At 43.2% G+C, this 20779-nt stretch overlaps 1 protein-coding gene across 3 annotated transcripts in view; it reads right to left on the bottom strand.

Moving 5' to 3' along the window:
- The window catches only part of FAM120B (family with sequence similarity 120 member B), a 44559-nt gene that overhangs the window by 17977 nt on the left and 5803 nt on the right, over positions 1–20779 (bottom strand). For all 3 annotated transcript variants that reach the window (XM_083352257.1, XM_083352256.1, XM_083352258.1), the window contains exons 2-5: positions 18451–19513; positions 17733–17913; positions 9081–9176; positions 902–1074 (exon numbers count right to left, since the gene is read on the bottom strand). In XM_083352257.1, coding sequence (XP_083208383.1) covers positions 902–1074; positions 9081–9176; positions 17733–17913; positions 18451–19476 — 1476 coding nt within the window. In that variant the 5' untranslated portion in view covers positions 19477–19513. The remainder of the gene's footprint in view (positions 1–901; positions 1075–9080; positions 9177–17732; positions 17914–18450; positions 19514–20779) is intronic.

Here is a 20779-nt window from a genome sequence, read left to right as displayed (position 1 = left end):
TCACGGCAACTTCCTTTAGTTAGCTCACTCGCAGCAGGCAATGGGAATTTATAGTTTGGTAATATGAATGTGAATTGCAAGAGACTTGAACTATAATTTCGCTTTCCCCAGTCTAGTATTCTTCAGATGCGCTGGAACTGCAGTTTGCAGAATTCCCAACTAGCAAGTACGAAGATCAGGATGGGTAGGAATTCTGGGATATTCACAGCTCTGAGGTGAATACAGCATCCAGTGAAGACTATCAACGGAAAGTTGGGCAGCATGTAAATTTAATGAATTATTATTATTCTGAATAAAAACACATGATGAAATACAATTACATGGTGAGCATTGTGACCTAGAAGTATGGCAAATAAATACCAAATAATCTGAAAAACAGGCAGAGCCTACATTTTACACATTTATTTCACTATCCCTTCAATGGATTTCATGTGTGTCACCTCCAAGGACTATTTGTATTCAAACTTGTATTTGTCTGGCAGTGCTCTAGTTGCTGAAATAATCATGGAACCCCTTAGCAAAATCCTTACAACCTATTTTTCCCAATAGATTTTCTTTTTATAAACCATCTCCATTATTCCAACCCCATTCTGGGCTCCACAGATGTGAGGTGGATTTTACATAACTAGAAGCAGTATTAGAAACGGGTGGCGATATCTTTCAGGAAAAACGCTTATCATGACCATAATCTTCTATCGCACAACCTTCCACATCTGTAAAGGGTGCAAGCCATAATTTCAAGATAGGGAAATCCCATTACACGTCCTCTTCCATAATTCAGTTTATGGTTAGAGGCAAGACCCAATCCAAGACATCAAGTAATTTAGTTTGCAATTTACTTATTCTAGAGTGCATAGAAAAATAGGCTGAATGTGGAAGGAAGAGCTAGGATTTTCTTTACTTGCAAAACAAGGTAGAGTAACAAGGAACAGATAGTGAAGAAGGGAATTTCCAGAGCCTGGAGTTCCTCTGCTGCATCTTGAAGTTGAAAGCATGCCAGAAAAGTCCAAAGACGTCGCTTCTCAGCCTCAGCGCTCCTGTTGAGCCAGAGCGTTCTCAGATTAGGAGGGTCACCTAGGAAAAAAAACCATTACAGGTGTCACAGAAGCAAGCTATGGAAAGTGGGCCATGGCATTTCAAGGAGAAACCTCAAGCTTGCAATAACTGTACTGAGCTTCTAAGACTATCAGAGAAGGGAGCTGTTACAGGTAATCCTCAATTTACAACAGTTCATTTAGTGACTATTCCAAGTTGCAATGGCACTGGAAAAAGTGAGTTATGACTGTTTTCACACTTAACGACCATTGCAGCATTCCCCCAAGCTCACATGAGCAAAATTCAAACGCTTGGGAACTGACTTGCATTTATGATGCCTTCAGTGTCCCCAGGTTGTGTGTGTGTCACGTGTTCACCTTTTGCGACCTTCTGACAAGCAAAGTCAACGGGAAAGACAGGTTCACTTAACCACCGTGTTACCGCTTTAACAACTGCAGTGATTCACGTAACAACTGTGGCAAGAAAGGTTGTAAGATGGGGCAAAATTCACTTAGCAAATGTCTCGTTTAGCAACAAAAAATTTGGGCTCAGTTGTGGCTGTAAATTGAGGACTTACCTATACTGAGATCAGAGCACCTGCTCTGGTTCTTTGTGAATTGCTGCACTGGTGCTAGGAGGCTTGCATGTTGGAGGGCAGAGGATTACAAAGCTGAAATATTTTGCACAATTCCCCAAATAAATTTGTTGGCATATGTAAAGAACATAACTCCACTGAAAATGTAACAGATACTTGGTAGAGGGGGAGACACTTTGCCTTTTCTCATAGTATTTTGATCTGGAACCCAATCGTTTATGAAATGATCTTGGAAGGATCCATTTTAACCTTTCATTTTTCTTCACCGCACACGTCCCCTCCATGACAATCATCTTTGTATTTTGCATACAGTTACAATTTCAAACATGCAGCAACTTGGTAAGTCTTCCTCCTTGAAAGAGAGAATCTTACAGATCTTTATAGCATCTACCAACTGGCTCCACCCCTCGGCCTCACCCCAATGTGCCTTTATTCCTCTAGCAAGGAAGGGGTCAGAAAAGCGAATAAACTGTCAAATGTGGCATTCTGCTGATACAGGATGATCATAACATGCATTTTGTAAACTGTAACTGAGGTTTCCTGCTGCATCCTACTCAATGGCTTTTTGATACAGCCAAAAGAAATGTGGGCACTCTGCCGTGCATATATTTTCTCATTCATTTCAAAAGCAGCAGATCAGGGAGTATTAAAGAATGGGAGAGGGCAACCTGTTTTTTTATAAAATAGCAAACCACACATTCACAGGTGTACCCATCTAGCTTTAGGATTGCACCATTTGTCAGAAATTGCTGGACAGGGCATTTCCTTTATATTATAATAGTATCTATTTTATAAGTGGATTTAATCTGCATATTGGAAATAGTCTTAAAATAAGGACACAATGTCTTATTAACCCTATTATCTAAGGCAGACATGTCAAACACAAGGCCCGGGGGCCTGATCCGGTCCACGAAGTGGTTTCATGTGGCCCGCGAAGCCATCCTGGAAACAGTGAGGAAACAGCCCCCACTGCCTTGGCCCTGGCCCAGAGACCCTCCTTCTGCCAGAGACCCTCAGATCTGTCCCACTCCTGCCCAGGCCCCCATAGGCACCCTTGATGCAAACGATGTATAGCTAGCCATGCTCACCCAGTAGGCCATACGCACTCTAGCCACGCCCACCCAGTAAGCCACGCCCACCCTGGCCATACCCACCCGGCCCCCTGAGAACAACCGCACTGCTGATGAGGCCCTCAATGAAATTGAGTTTGACACCCCTGATCTAAGGGATAATTAGAGAATGCCAAACCAGAGTACCTCCATGAAGCTATTATATATTTAACAAGAACACTTTTAAGTCCCTTATATTATACTGCATTTTATATATCTTATAACGAGATACTGCCTCCCCAAAACAAAGTTTCAAATGTTACTGTTTATCATTTTTACTTAACTGCCAAAATACTGATGAATATGAAATTAAAATTTGACACCTAGTAAGTGAATAATTTCTGGCCAGACAGTATTTTAATTCTGTATTTCAGATAAACCAGGTACTATTTTAAGACCCAATTGTCCAAGCTACATTTGGTAGCTTATCTTTTTTTCCTTTTTTTATTGTTACAAACAGAAGTTGCATTCCTCTGAATAAACTACTTGGCTGCTATAAATGATTGCAGTGTTGAGATATAACTGAGTGAAAAAAAGAGCTTGTTTATTTAGCAAACAAAACTCACTTAACCAAATGGTACTTTTTTCCCAAGACCCAAAACAGAAAATAAATATTTTGTTCTTCACCTTTAAGACTAGTTTCTTTCCAAGTGTGAATTTTCTTAAGTATAAGGCCCCAGGTTTAAAGAAAATGTGTACTTTCCCACACAAAGCTATATGGAGTTCAGGAGTACTATTGCAAGAATATCTAAATATCCCACAATTAAAGACATTTCTGTTTTTCTGTCTTTCACTCTTTATATATATTGCTAGCAATTTTTTTCTTTTCTAAAAGAACAAAGATCATATGGGCAAATTTCTGCAGGAGCCTTTGAACTGAGAAGCAATTCAGGAATACTTTTAATTAACAAAATAATACATGAGCAAAAAGTAATAAAACAGAAAAAGGAGTTCATCATTAAGAGCTAATGTGACAGTCTTCAGGTAACCTCTGACACTAATAATGGTGGCAATAATATAAATATTTTAGGAGGCAATCTTAAATGTGTTCGTGCAAAAGCCTTACTGAATTCCATTGGGCTTTCTTCCTAATAAATATATTTAATATTGCAATCTAGACTATTTAAGAATAAGTCCCACTAAAATATTATATAAAATCTCAAATCTTTAAATCCCTGAACAGCCTGAGGTCTGATTATCTGAACAAAGATTTTGTCCCATATATACCAACACAAACTCTTCAAACGTCCTTTCCCAGATACCGCTGACAAATCTGATGAGGCAAGTGGCTATTAAGAACTGGGCCTTTTCAGGAGTATCACATTAATGTTTGAATGCTGTGCTAGACAGTCCTGGGGTCTCTACTTTTTAGAGCCAAATAAAGCTTATCTGTCTTTTTATTCAGAGAGATTGAGATCAGACGTTCAAATTTTAGAAGGTGAACTTTAGGCGCAGGAGAAAAGAGCACATTGATTTTTCATGAAGGCTAATAGCTGCCTTAGAGTCTTGGCTCACAATTTTCTCTCTGATTCTGTCCAGTAGGCCACAGGATTTTAGCGAAACAATAAAATAGATTGTAGAACCTTCAAATGATGCTCATTTCCTTGTAGGTTAACACACAGCTGCTTGGCAATCTTCCTTGCAAGCATCTTAATGTTCTCTCACCAAAGAATTATGTAAGATATAAATATACAGTTGATATGGAAAGCTGCTGCTGACATTGGTCTCAGGCTGAAGAAACATGTCCCTTGAGAATTAGCATCTGTCAATATCTCATGCAAATATATGTAGTACAAAAGATTCTTTTCTACTAAATTGAATAAAAAAATCAGAAAAAAATCATTAGGTCTACCAATTTAATTAAAAAGGTAAAGGTAAAGTTTCCCCTGCACATGAGTGCTAGTCGTTACAGCTCAGTAAATTAGTAAAGGCTGGATTGGATTGGACCAGTCACAATATGGTTTTCTTGCTATGGATTATTATTTTCTGGAAGTCAAAAATGTTGTCTTATTAAATAGACATTTATTAATCAAACTATGATTAGCATGAGCTTGTGAGCTTAATCACTGTTAAATAACAACAAAGTTTAATGGAACATGATTTGAACTAGTTTTGTTTTGTCATGTGTGCAACTATATGTATGCACATGTATGTGTGTAGATTCCAAAAATACTGTTTAAACAAATGTGAACTTAAATTTGTTTTCCTTCATTGACTTCAACTGAAATGCAGTAGTAAAGCATTTTATGATTTAAAGTGTCCAGTGCTAAACTCCTTATTTGGTGAGTTATAGTTTCATCCTGAAGAAAAAAAAAAGGGCATGAGAAAATTTCAGGCATACAAAATTAAACGGCTCACTTTTTAGAAAAAAATAGTTGCTTTGGCATATTGTACTAAAAATAAACTGGAACTCTTCTGGACTAGTCTGAAAAAAAACACGGAAGTAGCAAACACTGCTCAGAGGCAACCCGTACTATAAATCCTCCTTTTGAGGGAATGTTTTATTGAAATTTCTCATACTTATATTCAGCCCAAATATGATTTTCTGCAAGCAAATTCCACAAGAGATTGCTTGGTGTTGTTGCATCCATAGAAGGAAAAAATAGCAGAGTATAAAATTCTTTCCAAATGCTACGTGCTGCCTACAAATAAAAAGCATTTTAAAAACAAGCTATCCTGTTTTTCACCATGTTCAATCCGCTCTCTAGATATTTTCTGCCCTAACTGAAATTGACTCACTCCCACCCAAAGAACAGACCGTTCCTCAGCACCCTGGGTATTTGTAGCTGGCCCAACAAGAGAAACAGGCTCAGTTTTTAAGATTTCTTAATTTCAAGGCATATTACTCAGGCAGAGTATTGAGAACAAAAATGAGGATTAGATGTATGGTATTTGAAGCCGTATAATATCTTAAGAGAAGAAAAGATTGTACAAACTTGGTTTCAGTATGGGCAATTACAGGCCAGGTGGAAAGAAGATCAGAAAATTGGCTTTTCAATGACTGATGAAAATCTGGTAAAGCAAATTAGAGATCAAGGTCAAGCACATATTAAAAGGATATATCTTGCATTGATAGAAATTGATTCAGAGACAGAACTTGTTAAAGACTGTATGATAAAGTGGGCTCAGAATTTTCAAGAAGTCATTACAATGGATACTTGGGAAAAGATTTGGGTGAGAAATGTAAAATTTACGCAAGCTCAAAACTTAAGAGAGAACTTTTAAAAAATGTTTTATAGGTGGCACTTAGATCCTAAAAAATTAGCAAGTATGTATCCGAACTGCCAGCCTAAATGTTGGAGGTGTGGTGGTGAGGATGCAACGTATTTTCATATATGGTGGACCTGTAAAAAGTTTAAAGCTTTTTGGATTAAAATCTGGTGGAATATGCAAAAGATATTTAGGAAAAGGATAAAGTTTTGTCCGCAATTGTTTTTACTGGGTATTATTACTGATACTACTGTTGTGGACACTAAGTTGATGTTGAATTTAATTACGGCAGCAAGATTTTTAGTAGGGCAATATTGGAAGAAGGAAGAACTGCCGACTATAGAAGAATGGACTTTAAAAGTTTCCAACCTAGTGGAAATGGCAAAGATCTCAGCGTATTTGAAAGACCATTCGCAACAGAGATATATTGTGGAGTGGAAAAAATGGATTGATTATATCCAGAATAAATATGGGGCTAAAAAGTTTCATTTAGCATTTGAATAAGTATTGATGTGATATTTATATTGCTTGTAGTTATTTTATAAGAGTTAAAGTACGATAGATTTAATAGTTTATTGTTGTTTGCATATGGTTGTTTATGATTGTTTTTACTTTTATACCTTGTATTTAGCTCTGGGAAGTCGGGGATGGGGAGGGAGGGAGGTGTTGGGGAGGGTTGGGGAGAGGGGAGGGGGTTGGGAGGGGTTTTGTTTTGTTTTGTTAAAAATATAATGTACTGTAAAACTTTTCAATAAAAAAAATGAGGATTAGAATTAAGAGTTCATTCAGCCTGACTTTTTTTTTTAAATCAAGACATTTCTACTGTTGTTGTTTTGCTTCTGTTTCCTCCATAGAATGTGCATAATTTCTCCTTATGGTCAGGGCTTTTTTTCTCATAGAACGCTAAGAACGGAGTTCCGGCACCTTTTTTGGATGGAAGCTTGTAGTGTAGGCAAGGCGGGTTGTATGACGTGTGAATTCCGGCACCTTTTTCTTTTACAAAAAAAGCACTGCTTATGGTCATCCTCATTATCAATGTGATGAATGACTGGATCAGCACAAAGTGCCCTAAGGATGCTACCCTACAGTTAGTTATGTTTTTGACTGTCCTAGATATTAAATGGGAAGGTGGCCATCTACTTTATGTGACCTGTGCTAATTGCTAGCAGGCCTTCATACTTTTCCAGCTCGACCTGCAAATATCAGGAACAGGGCAGGAAATCTTTGACACGCATAGCATGTTTTACTACTGAAATACAGTCCTTCCCCAATGATGTTAATTACTATTTTCTTTTCATTTAGAAACGAAGGATTTACTTTATGCCTCAGAGAATGTGTACTTCTTTGTTTATACTGGTTTCTCTGGAGAAGAATGGGACCTATCTGATAAATTTATTGGACAGAATATCCTTAAACTGAAGCTCAATTAACCACTTAAATTAAACTTAAGTCCTCTGGCAGCTGAACTAAACTAGCTTCTTATTAGGGAAACTTTACGTCATGCTATATTGGCTAATAGGGGGCACGATAGCTCAGCGGTTAAGATGCTGAACGTTTCTCTGTCTGGAAAGCAGACAGCCAGGGTTTGAGACCTGAGCGCTGTATGACAGGATGAGCTCCCATTACTTGCTCCAGCTCCTGCCAACCTCGCAGTTTGAAAGCATGCACAATATGAATAGATAAATAGGTACCGCTTTGGCTGGAAGGTTACTGCATGCTGTATTTTTATACTGGCCACATGATAACAGAAACGTCTCAGAGTCAGTCATGACTGACAGGGGAAACCTTCAATCCCTTTAATATTAGTGAAGATCAAACAAATATCTCTTTATACAGACTAAATCTCTTGAATTGTATACTATTTCAAATCCTAAGATGAAGACTTTGTTGGAAATGTAATAAATATGCAGATCTACTGCAAGTAATTAGGATTATGTGGTTGAGATTATCGAGATCAGCCTTCTCTAATCTAAGATTTTGACATATCTGGAGGACAACAGGAAAAGACTAATCTAGATCCTGAGCACTCTAGTTTCTGGTTCGATAAAGAACATAAATTGTACTGGTTCTCCTGGATAAAGATCTCTACCCAGAGACAGACAAGCTGTTCCTCATTAAAATTAAAATTGATTTCTCCTTATCGTTCAATACTATTAACTGTTAGGGTTGCATTCTTGAAAGGAATAGAAATACAGTCTTGGAATATTTTTGGATTCCAGCATGAGTATTTAATATATGTTCTTAAGTTTGGTGTGTACATCATTATGGCTGCTTTTAGCAATGTGTGATTGTGTGCACACACAGCACACAACTTTTTAGGAACACAAGAATAGTCTTACTGAATTAGCCTGTATTTAGACAGTGTTTGTCTCATCCCGTGGCCCACCTGATGCAAAGGGTAGCCTTCCTCATACATGTACGAAACATGTAGAAGTGGATGGGTCTCATGCTTGGAAGCAGTATCTCTCAAGGTAACTTAGGAAGAATGATTTGCAGATAGCATAGTTATGTTGGAAGAACTGTACTGACTTCCAATGTATTATTCAGAGTTCATTTTTGATAAATAAACTTGCATGGATAATTTTCAGGATCCTGCAGTGAATGTTTCTATCAAATGTGCTCGAGTACTAAATTAGGGTAGGCTGGCCTCCTAAATGGCAGGGCCTTATTAGAAATGGCATCTTAATTAAAAAGTTCATCCCTAAAAAAAGAAAAAGCTGACTCTTCTCACTTTAAAATAGGACAACGATAAATATTTTAATCTATTTACACATGATAGTTGACTCTTGCTTCCTGCATTTATGTTTTACTTGGAAACACTGCTGTTTGATATATATTTTTTAACATTACTGTAGAGTTGTTCTTTTTGGTTCTTGATATGTGGAATTTTACTGATGTTTAAGTGTTGTATTATTGTATGTTTTTGTATTATTGTTGTTATGTTTAAAGGTCACAAGCTTTTCTGAGACTTACAACATCTTCTTAGCATACACTACAATTTTTTTAAAAAATGTGTAACTTGACTTCTCAGAAATGCCTGATTCTCAAAACTACAATGTCTGATAGGATATTTCTCAACAGGTATTTTATATTTAGTTCACATTTTAATGCAGAAGGAAATCTTGTTCTACCTGGAAGTTGCTTGGGTTGCACTAGGTCTGGCTGCCGCAGGGAATTTCCAGCATAGACAAACCACTCCTTGACCACAGGGTAAACTCCCCTGGCATCTAAAGAATAAAGAATTGGTTCAATGAGTTTAGATGAGAACAGACATTGTACTATTTGTAAACCTTTGAACAGAAGGGTATGGTGATTTAGACTCATTCTCATACCAACTTAGAATAGATTAAACCCCAATGGACCCAATACATTTTTTTTCCAGAATAGTAACATTTAGAGCCGAGATTCCTAGAACTTTTGCCATCACACCTTCCTTTATCGTAATCTTAATGTACATGCTTCCCCTAAAAATCCAAACACCAAAAGGGAGAAAAATAAATAAAAAGTGTAATGAAAACTTTGGAAACGTTTTATTGTAACAACATAACTAAAAGGGCCTTCACACCTCCCCTGGACTCTGTCCACACCTATCCAAGGGGGGAACACGGTATTCCATATTTCAGGAGCCAGTATTGTTCTGTTAACCTGGGAAGAAGCCAAGCAGTCCTTAAGGAAGCAAACAGCTGTATTCTGGCTTTTCAAAATACAGTAGGTGATGTATTGAGATTGCTTATTATTAGTACTGCATATTGCCCATATTGCCCAACATGGATTTCCCAGTGATTATAACTAAATCTCTTTGATTGTTCTGCAATTTTCAGTACCACTGAATACGGTATCTCTCTTGATCATTCAGGACAGGGGTAGGCAACCTTGGCTCTTTTATGACTCGTGGACTTCAACTCCCAGAATTCCTGAGCCAGGCTGGCTCAGGAATTCTGGGAGTTGAAGTCCACGAGTCATAAAAGAGCCAAGGTTGCCTACCCCTGATGCAGGAGGTTCAGGAATAGGGTGCATGAGTGCAGATTTCAGGTCCCATCTGCCAAGTAAATTTCAGATAGCACCCCTTGCAAAAGAGATATTCCTCAAAACAGGGAAACTCTGCATAGTGCCCTATTTGAATTAAGTTTTTGTGTTACCCCACATCAAAATTGTGCAAAATTACCACCGGTTTTGAGCTGTCATGATCCAAATGGACAGAAAAGAAGATTCAGTGGGCAGCACGCTGTCCTGAGTATAAAATGCTCACCCCACTCCTACATCAGGAACAAAGGAACTGTGAAATTGTCCTTAAGAAAAAGGTCCATGTGCTTTTGAAGGATGCAATCAAATCTTCACATGGATGTTATTAGCTGCCGAAGTCTACAGCTTGTATCAAAGATATGATTATTATCCCCCACCCCTGCTGCCAATCCTCAACAGAAATGCTCACAACAATGAAAACCTTGGACAGGAGGAAGAGCCCTGCCGGGCGGGCAGACAGGTGTCTTGCTCGGCTGTGGCTTGGGGGGGACTTTTTTCAGTGCCATTGTAACTTCAAACAGTCAGTAAGTAAACTGTTATAAGTCGAGGACTACCTGTACTTCATCATTCCCCCCCCCCCTTTTTTTTTTGATCATGAAGTTTTGGACACCTTGCTAGGAGACTGGTGGTACTCGGATGTTGCCATATCCTAAAAGTGGTACAATGGGTGAAAAAGTTGAAAAGCCTTGGACTAGAAGACTCCAAGGTCCCTTCCAGCTTTATTCTGTTCTAAATTCTGAAACATTTGGCATGATTACAGAGTTGATGATTGCTTGATCAATGTGGTGAGAATGCCATATGATGGAAGTAAAGTATGCCGGAGAATAGAATAATTAGTGAATGGTTCAGTACTCAGCTGGAAGTAAGACAAAGGGTATTCTCTTGGCTCGTTAATGCATTTATAAATACAGTACATTCACAAAGAATTATTTGTGGAGGTTGGGGGCATGAAAGTACAAGTACTTTTATAGCAGATAATACCATGTTAGCTGACAAACTAACTATGTGGAAGACCACATAGGAGCTGTGTGTTGTGACTCAGGGCCAGCCTGTGGGTCCGACAGCCGGCTCCGATGTATCGGATGACTCAGATGAGGGGGAGGAGGGAGACGAACCGGCTGATGATGGTTTGGAGGCTTTGCAGAGCCCTCAGCCGGGGACCTCTTCTCAGCTGCGTGAGCCCGATAGTGCGGAGGATGATGACCCACAGCTGGCCCTGTTCAAGGACGCCCGACGCAGGAGGCAGTCGAGCAGGAACAAACAAAGAAAGGCTGTGGGACTCCTCGGGAGGAGGCACAGGGAGACCACGCCCTGAGCTCTCAATAAAAGGAGTGTTTGGGGAGGGGCTGGTTGCTGAAAGCAACTCTTCCGCTTGAGGAGACAAGCTCTAGTGTTTTTGTTAATTAAGTAATAAATCTTGGCAGATGCCTTTTAGCCTTGGACGCTCTCCAGTCTCTTCTTTCTGAATAGGGGTTTGCCTTACTACAAGGCCAGAAGAGGGCTGGTTCAGAACAGTTTGCTTTCAGCCTCCCACCCCTTACTACTACGATGGAGCAGCTTCTTGCCGAGAATACCCAGCTCACCCAGCAACTCACTTTGTTGGCAGCTCAGGTGGCTCAACTGCAAGCTCAGGTACATGCTGCACCCCCACCCAGGAGGAAATGTCAGATAGCTATGCCGGATAAATTTGCTGGTAATCCAGAACTGTTTCCTGCCTTCCTGGGACAATGCCAGCTTTTTATCAGCGTGAGAGCAGCTGATTTCCCCACTGACCGGGATAAGGTGGGGTTCGTGTTGAGTCTTCTGTCGGGGGATGCAGCTCGTTGGGGCACGCCTTTGCTGGCACAGCCTAGCCCTTTGTTGGATAACTTTGGGGGGTTTTGTGACCATATGCGCCTCATGTACGAGGACCCAATTAAGGCGCAGACCGCCACCCGACGCCTGAAAGCTTTGAGGCAGGGTCAGCGCCCCCTACAGGCCTATATCAGTGATTTCCGGCTGCTTAGCCAGGATTCCGCCTGGAATGAGGCTGCGCTCGTGGATGCCTTCCAGGATGGCTTGTCGGAGCAGGTGTTGGATGAGCTGGCCCGCGTGGACATTCCCTCAGACCTGAATGGGCTGATCCATCTTTGTCTGCGGATCGATGCCCGGCTGCAGCAGCGAAAGAGTCGCTGTGCCACTCCACAGACCCCTGCCGCTCCTGTTGTGCGTGAGCCCCCAGTCCAGAGGGAGGAGCCAATGGAGCTGGGTGCCGCCAGGTCCCGTCTCTCGGTGACGGAAATGGACAGACGACGATCGGGGGGGTTGTGTTTTTACTGTGGGGACCCTGGACATTTGGCTGCTTCTTGCCCGAGGAAGCGTCAGCGGGCATCAGTGACCAAGCCTGCCCCGAGAAAGTCTTCTACTTTGCTGTCGGGAAACGGCCCGAGCCCGATCTAGACGGTGTGATAGATCGGGCGACCCACAACGACCACGCCGAGCGACGCCGTTCTGACGGTGCCTGTGAACCTCCACGGCATTTGATTTTGGAGGCACGTCTGATCCTTCCTGGCAAGCCAGAGGGGATTCCGGTCCATGCCTTAATTGACTCTGGGGCTACCACTAACTTTATGGACTCGGCCTTCGTGGCCAAATGGGCTGTTCCCCAGTGTCCGGTGGATCCGCCCATGCTTGTGGAGACCATCGATGGTCGAGTGCTCCTGTCCGGGCCTATTACGGCCGCCACGCAACCCGTGTGTATGGCCATCAGTTCTCATGTGGAGGCCATCCAGTTCTACATCACTTCGGAACTGCACTTCCCCGTGGTCTTGGGATTGGCGTGGCTCCGGGCGCATGATCCACAGATCTATTGGTCTCAGAACTTGGTCACCTTCCCAAGTTTGCAGTGCGTGGATCACACCCGCCATATCTGTGCCGGCCAGGTGGAGGGTTCCCCAGGGGTTTCCTTGCCTCCCGAACTGTCCGACTTTGCTGATGTGTTCAGCGAGTCAGAGGCGGACCAATTACCCCCGCACAGGCCCTATGACTGTTCCATTGATCTAGTCCCTGATGCGCCTCTCCCAGTGGGGCGTTTGTACTCCATGTCGGAGCCCGAGTTGGCTGCATTGCGGGACTTCCTGACAAAGAATTTGGCTCGTGGTTTCATCCGGCCCTCGTCCTCGCCAGTGTCTGCGCCCGTGCTCTTCGTCAAAAAGAAGTCGGGCGAGTTACGGCTTTGCTGTGACTACCGGAAACTCAACGCCATCACGGTGCGTAACCGCTACCCATTGCCCCTCATCCCCGAGCTCTTGGACCGACTCCGGGAGGCTAAGATCTTCACGAAACTGGACCTGCGTGGAGCTTACAACCTCGTCAGGGTTCGGCCGGGTGATGAGTGGAAGACGGCGTTTGGTACTCGCTATGGACATTTCGAGTACACGGTGATGCCGTTTGGCCTGACCAACGCCCCCGCTGTGTTTCAGCATTTTATGAACGACATCTTTCGAGATCTGTTGGACCAGTTTGTCGTGATTTACCTGGACGACATCCTGATTTACTCCCCGTCGCGTGAAGCGCATCATCAGCATCTCCGTCAGGTCCTGCAGCGCCTCCGGAAACATCGGCTGTTTGCCAAGTTGGAGAAGTGCCAGTTCTACCAGGTGACCATCGATTTCTTGGGTCACCGCATTTCTCCTGAGGGCATCGCCATGGAACCGAGTAAAGTTGAGTCGTTGCAGAGTTGGCAACCCCCGCGTCGCGTGAAGGATGTTCAGCGACTTCTTGGATTTGCCAACTACTATCGAACATTCATCCCTGGCTTTGCTGCCTTGACAGCCCCCCTTACCCGGCTCCTGCAGAAGAAGACTCGGTTCCAGTGGAACGCCCCCGAACAACAGGCGTTCCAAGCTTTGAAGGACGCCTTCATGAAGGAGCCCATCTTGAAGCATCCTGACCCGCAACGGCCGTTTGTCGTGGAGGCGGACGCCTCCGACATTGCCATTGGGGCCGTGTTACTCCAGGCAGCGACGCCCAACGGTACCCTTTTCCCTTGCGCGTATCACTCTCGGAAATTGAACCCCTCGGAGCGCAACTATACCATCTGGGAGAAGGAGCTGCTGGCCATCAAGGCGGCGTTCCAGGCTTGGAGGCATCATCTGGAGGGGGCGCGGCATCAAATCGAGGTCCGGACGGACCACAAGAATCTGGAAAGCCTGCAGAACGCTCGGAATTTGAACCAACGCCAGATCCGGTGGTCCCTCTTCTTTGCGAGGTTTGACTTCCGGGTGCGGTACATACCAAGCGGGCACAACCAGAGAGCGGATGCTCTGTCCAGGAAGCCCGAGTACACCCGAGTGGAAGACAAGCTTCCGCCCAGGACAGTGATCCCCGTCGAGTCTTTTGCTGCGGTGCGGGAGCCGGTGGATATACGGGCTCGGATCCGGGAGGCGCAGCAGCAGGAGGCGTGGGTGGCTCAGCGGAAGGAAGAGGTGGGGCCAGATTCGCCTTGGTCGGTCACGGATGGACTCCTGTATTATCGTGACCGGCTCTATGTTCCAGGAGGGCCACTCAGGGGACTCGTCCTCAGCCAGTGTCATGATAACCCGGCTGCGGGGCATTTTGGCCTGTTCAAGACTCTGAACCTGGTCTCCCGTACCTTCTGGTGGCCCCGAGTCCGACACGATGTCCAGTCTTATGTCACCTCCTGCATCCCATGCAGGCAGGCCAAGTCAGCGACAGGGGCCCCGCCTGGTTTACTGCAGCCTTTGCCAACGCCCAAGAGACCCTGGGGGGCTGTGTCCATGGACTTTCTGACGGATCTACCCCCATCCTCCGGCTTCACGACAGTGTTTGTGGTGGTGGACATGTTGACCAAGATGGCGCACTTCATCCCCTGTCGCGGCTTACCGTCAGCTCGCGCCACTAGTCGCATGTTCATCCAACAGGTGTTCCGGCTGCACGGCCTTCCCGATAGAGTCGTCTCCGATAGGGGGGCCCAGTTTACAGCCCGCTTCTGGCAGGAATTGATGCGGGCGTTGGATATTAAGGTTTGCCTCTCGTCCGCGCATCATCCTCAGACCGACGGGGGTACCGAGAAGGTCATCGGCATCTTAGAGCAGTATCTGCGCTGCTACGTTAACCTGCAGCAGGACAATTGGGTGGACTATTTGGCCATAGCCGAGTTTGCCTTTAACAACTCGCAGCACACCTCCACGCAGATGACACCGTTCTTGGCCAACGTGGGTTATCACCCCCAGTTTTTCCCCCTTTCTCCCATGGACTCACTGGAGCCGGCAGCGAACGAATTCATGGCGGAGTTACAGGCGATCCATCGGTTGGTGCGACGGCAGCTGGAGAAGGCCAAGGCCGACTACAAGAGGTTCGCCGATCGGTCGAGAAGGGATACGCCTCCATTATCGGTGGGGGATCGGGTCTGGCTGTCCACCAGGAACCTACCATCCACTCGGCCGGCGAGGAAGCTGGACCACCGTTACCTTGGACCGTTCCCAGTCGAGGCCGTCATCAACCCGGTCGCCTATCGTTTAACTCTGCCACGTTCCCTGCGCGTACACCCAGTCTTCCATCGGTCCTTGTTGGTCCCCGAACAACCGGCTTGTCCACTTCGCCAAGCGGAACCTCCCCCATCAGGACCTCGTGATGGCGACAGCACCCCCGAGTACGAGGTCGCCAGCATCAGGGATTCCCGCTGGCTGAAAGGTCGCTTCCAGTACCTGATCGAGTGGAAAGGGTACGGGCCGGAGGACTTCACATGGGAAGACGCGACCGCCGTTCATGCCCCTGCATTGGTGACTGCTTTTCACGAACAGTTCCCATCCCGACCGCATCCGGATCGGCAGACCCGGGGGAAGGGCCCTGCGGTGCGGGATAGTGTTGTGACTCAGGGCCAGCCTGTGGGTCCGACAGCCGGCTCCGATGTATCGGATGACTCAGATGAGGGGGAGGAGGGAGACGAACCGGCTGATGATGGTTTGGAGGCTTTGCAGAGCCCTCAGCCGGGGACCTCTTCTCAGCTGCGTGAGCCCGATAGTGCGGAGGATGATGACCCACAGCTGGCCCTGTTCAAGGACGCCCGACGCAGGAGGCAGTCGAGCAGGAACAAACAAAGAAAGGCTGTGGGACTCCTCGGGAGGAGGCACAGGGAGACCACGCCCTGAGCTCTCAATAAAAGGAGTGTTTGGGGAGGGGCTGGTTGCTGAAAGCAACTCTTCCGCTTGAGGAGACAAGCTCTAGTGTTTTTGTTAATTAAGTAATAAATCTTGGCAGATGCCTTTTAGCCTTGGACGCTCTCCAGTCTCTTCTTTCTGAATAGGGGTTTGCCTTACTACAAGGCCAGAAGAGGGCTGGTTCAGAACACTGTGACCAAGGGGGCCTTCTCCCGGGTTCGACTAGTTCGCCAACTACGGCCTTATCTGGACCTGGATTCCTTACGTACAGTCACCCATGCCCTTGTGACCTCTCGCCTAGACTATTGTAACGCTCTCTACATGGGGCTGCCCTTGAGATCCACTCGGAAGCTTCAACTGGTGCAAAGTGCAGCGGCACGGACACTCTTGGGAGCCTCCCGATACTCCCATATCACACCTCTCCTCCGTGCGCTGCACTGGCTTCCGGTTGCCTTCCGTGTGAAGTTCAAGGTGCTAACGATGACATACAAAGCCCTACATGGCATGGGTCCGGACTACCTACGGGAGCACCGTCTGCCAATGTCAGCACCCCACCGTCCTGTGCACTCCCACAGAGAGGGCCTCCTCAGGGTGCCACCGCTCAAGGAATGTCGGCTGGTGGCCCCCAGGGGGAGGGCATTCTCAGTGGGTGCGCCAGCCCTCTGGAACAGCTTACCAACCGAAATCCGGATGGCCCCCGACCTCCGTACCTTCCGACGCGACTTAAAAACCTTCCTATTCCAGCAGTCCGGCCTGGCATGATAGCTTTAATTGGGGTCCCAGTTTGTTTTTACTATTGTTTTTTATTGTTCAATCTGTATACCTTCCTTCCTCTGTACACCGCCCCGAGTGTACAGGCGGTCTATAAAAACAAATAAATAAATAAATAAATAAATTTGCATGAATGTTAGATAGCTTATATAATGCAAGGAGAGGTATCTATTTTGACAATTAATCTATCAAAGATCAGTGTAGCTGTGTTCCATATACCTGGAATAAAAATGTATGTTTCCAAAAATAAAAAAAAAATCAGTTTCTGTTTCATCTCATGTTTTGTGCTAACTAATATGACTGTGCGATCCATTTGCAGAATTGCTTCACCTTACGTTGTACTATTTCTACTAAAATTTGTTTTCCTTCATTGGTATTCTAAAGATAATTTTGAAAAAAAAAAGAGTTAATATCTTAGGGACAACTTTCCAATCTACAATTATTACTTCAACGCTTGGGAGGAAAGTACACATTTTTCTTAAGGTAACATTAAAAAAAAATCTGTTGTACTAGGCTACAGTGTTTTGCTCTGCTTGCTGATTATTAACAGCTTTCATAAGTATTTGATTATGGAGGGTTTTACAAAATCTCCTTAAAAGGTTCAAAAATGCACCAGCCTTCAAGTGCACACCATTTCCTTCAATTATTTCCAATGGTCTTCTTCTAATTACATGTGGCTTGCCTACGGTATCAAGGACTAAATCGCCTTGCATTTAGAAAACTGCACAAATCCCTTTTTCAAAACTTGCGCGTAAGGATGTGACCCAATTGTACTACATTACTCCCAGCTTCGAGGATTCAATAGTACATTTCTACTGCACCTTTTACCTTTTGCAGATTCCAGCAGGATAGAATAGATGTGCTGGCGAGCAGGGCAGTAGATAAGTGCCTGTCCGGGAAGTGAAGTATCATATTCATCTTCCAACGTGTTGCTGCACTCAACTTCTGCACGGCTTAGGATATTGTATACCATATGATTTTCGGCTCGCATGTGTTGTTCTTTAGCTATCTGTCACAAGCAGAATAAAAAGAAACATTTGCTTTTGCTGTTGTCATTTTACGCTTAAGACTGAGATGGACTTCAGAACATGCTTTTAATTCTTTTTCTTTCCGTTTATGAGGGCCACAGAAACCCTAGAAGTGATGTGACATATGGAGGCAATGAAACTTTCAGCCCTTTTGTTATGGAAGACTAAGATAAAGTAGGTGGACTAAACCTAGCATTTATTTTCTGTATTTATGTGAGTGTTTGTTTCACTGACGTTGCCAAAAAAGTATACCACCCAAAATAGCCTCTTGTGTCACCTTCAACACCACTGAACTGTTCCACAAAGGCCATAAAAATGAACCTAAGAGCCATGAGTGGACTATGAGTTGTGTAACATTGGGAGACTAATGAGGATTTAATGCAAAAGGAGAACAGATTAGCCTGCACAACCTATAGAAGGATTAATAGTCAACATGGTAGATAAAATATCCATTTGTGTAGACAAAGAATCAGCTCTTTGTAATTGCCTGAATTCAGATAACCCAGGTAAGGAGTTACCTGAAAGATCTCCTGATCTAAACAAATGGGGAAATCTTTCTTCTGCTCTGCTGCTAAATGTAATGTGGATGTGAAGTCACAAGGAAGCCACGGAGAATGCTGTCCAGGCAGCAGGTAAGATTCTATTCCTTTGCGCAATATTAATTTGTCTGATCCCAAAGGCAGCATTTTTTCCAGATCCATCAAACTCTCACAGACATGTGGAATAGTTGAAATATAATTTGCCACAGCAAGAATAATATCTGTTTTCTTGTTAAAGCTTTGCCTTTTTGCCTGATAAGAAGATAAACATTGATTCCGAAAAGCTTCCATAGCTCTTTCTGGGACAGTGTCTGTGCCAAGGAGACAAGCAAGAAGGGGAAGGTCTGGGACACTGAGACCAAGCCAATGGCAGAGATTTTGTCTTGAGTACATTACTGTTTCCAGTGAATCCAAGCGTAGCTTACTAATGGAAAAATAAGGAACGGTATCATAAATCAGGTAATCAGTGTCTTCTGCAAGAATTCCCATGCAATTGTTCTTTTGTGCATAAGATGCTATTTCATAGTCTGCTTCTTGCAATGAACATATCGTCTCTTGACCAAGAATTTTCAAGGCAAAACGTGTAAATGTGGCCAGCCCAGCTGGTATAAAGAACATTTCTCTTCCAGGTTGTTGCTTATTAGCTTTGATGAACTCAAAGATCTTAGCTATTTCTTTGTTATTTCTCAATCTTCGTTTGACCCATTCATTTCGCTTTTTTTGCTCTACAAGGCCATCAAAACAGAATACTAGCTTGATACCAGCAGTTGTAAAACGATTTATGAAACTGTCCAAATTGGAAAGATATTCACGCCATTGGCCCCCACAGACCCAAGATTCTGGTGTATACCACTGTCGAAGACAAGACATAGCATCTACTACAAGAACAGGAACAGATCCAGGATAAGTCCTACAATGGTTTTCAGCCACATCTTTCAGATTTATCACTAGAAATCCATCCGGACAGGCAGTGACCACAAAGGAATACAAGCCTTTGACACCCATACTTGTATTGCATGGAAAACTCTTTTTCTTCCACCAGCTAAAAAAAAGAGAAAGAAGAGAATAGTTGTCATAGTTGTTTACTAAGTGCAATTTCTATCCATTTCAATTTCATTCCAAGGAGAGATAAGATGATAGGATTTTAAAGAAGTATTCCATTAAGCTGAAAATGATGAGCTCATTATTATTTTTCACTATCTTTACCATACAAATGATTTTCACAAATCTTCAGATAAAATTTTTATTCACAGTATCACATAAAAGATCAGAGTCTTTACATTTTGAGAAATATGTTTAATTTTGGGAACTATACAGTATTTTTGAAAAATGTTGAGGAATGTTTTCAGGGGTATGATAAAGTCAAGGTAAATGTGAACTTTAAAAATAATGTTAGACATGTCATATAAGGCAAAATTGTCTCCTAAAATACCTTTATGGTTGTCACCGCAAGAAACCTTTTATAGAAATGTAATGATAGTTAAGCAAAATTGGTTAACCTATGCTGAATTGCTAACTTTGTAAAGAAGAATTTAATTTAAAAATAAGAGAAAACTTTGAGTTAAGTTCTATTTGCCATTGGTTTCCCTCTGTTCAGCTAATGGAAAGTTAGATAAAAAGAATTACAATTTGAAAATGGTAAAACTGAATTTGATGTAGAGCTCTGTACAGATGATGACCGTATTATTGTTAGTACATACAAAGTTATTGAAAATCATACAGAAGATAAACAAGTAATAGACTGTATGATAAAAAAGGCAAAAATCTTTAAGATATAATATACAGTTGGATCAGTGGGACAGTATGGGCAAGAATGGGTTGAAATTTAGCAATGAGGAATCTCACACGTATAACCTTGTTGTAGGATGTTTTTATTCACCTCTGATTTATTGAAGCAGCCTTCTCCAATCTGGTGCTGTTTAGATAAACAGGACAATTTCTAAAATTCCCCAGCCAGTATTACTGCCAGCACAAATGGACAACAGCGGGTTTGGGGTTGTGTGCTATTAAAACATATTGTTGCAGAATATAGATACAACAAAGAAAAAAACTAAGCCAAGTAAGTAATTAATTTCCAAAGAATGACTTCATGAGAACTGTTTTTTTTTTCAATTCAGTGGAATTTTTGAAGAAGAAATTAATGATAAAGTGTGACTATTGCTAGTCAAACTGTCTTTCTGCTTCAAAACTTAGTTAATATATATCAAAAAGGATAAAGGTAGGATTTAGCTTGCACTGAGGGTGGATGGAATCAAATCTTGAAACTCAAAACAGATTTTTTTTACATTAGTAAATGCCAAGGATATAT

Source organism: Vipera ursinii (genome assembly GCF_947247035.1).
Source record: "Vipera ursinii genome assembly, chromosome: 1".
In the NCBI taxonomy this organism is placed as follows: Eukaryota; Metazoa; Chordata; class Lepidosauria; order Squamata; family Viperidae; genus Vipera; species Vipera ursinii.
Note: the sequence above shows the minus strand (reverse complement) of the source record. Positions and strands in the feature narration are given on the sequence as shown.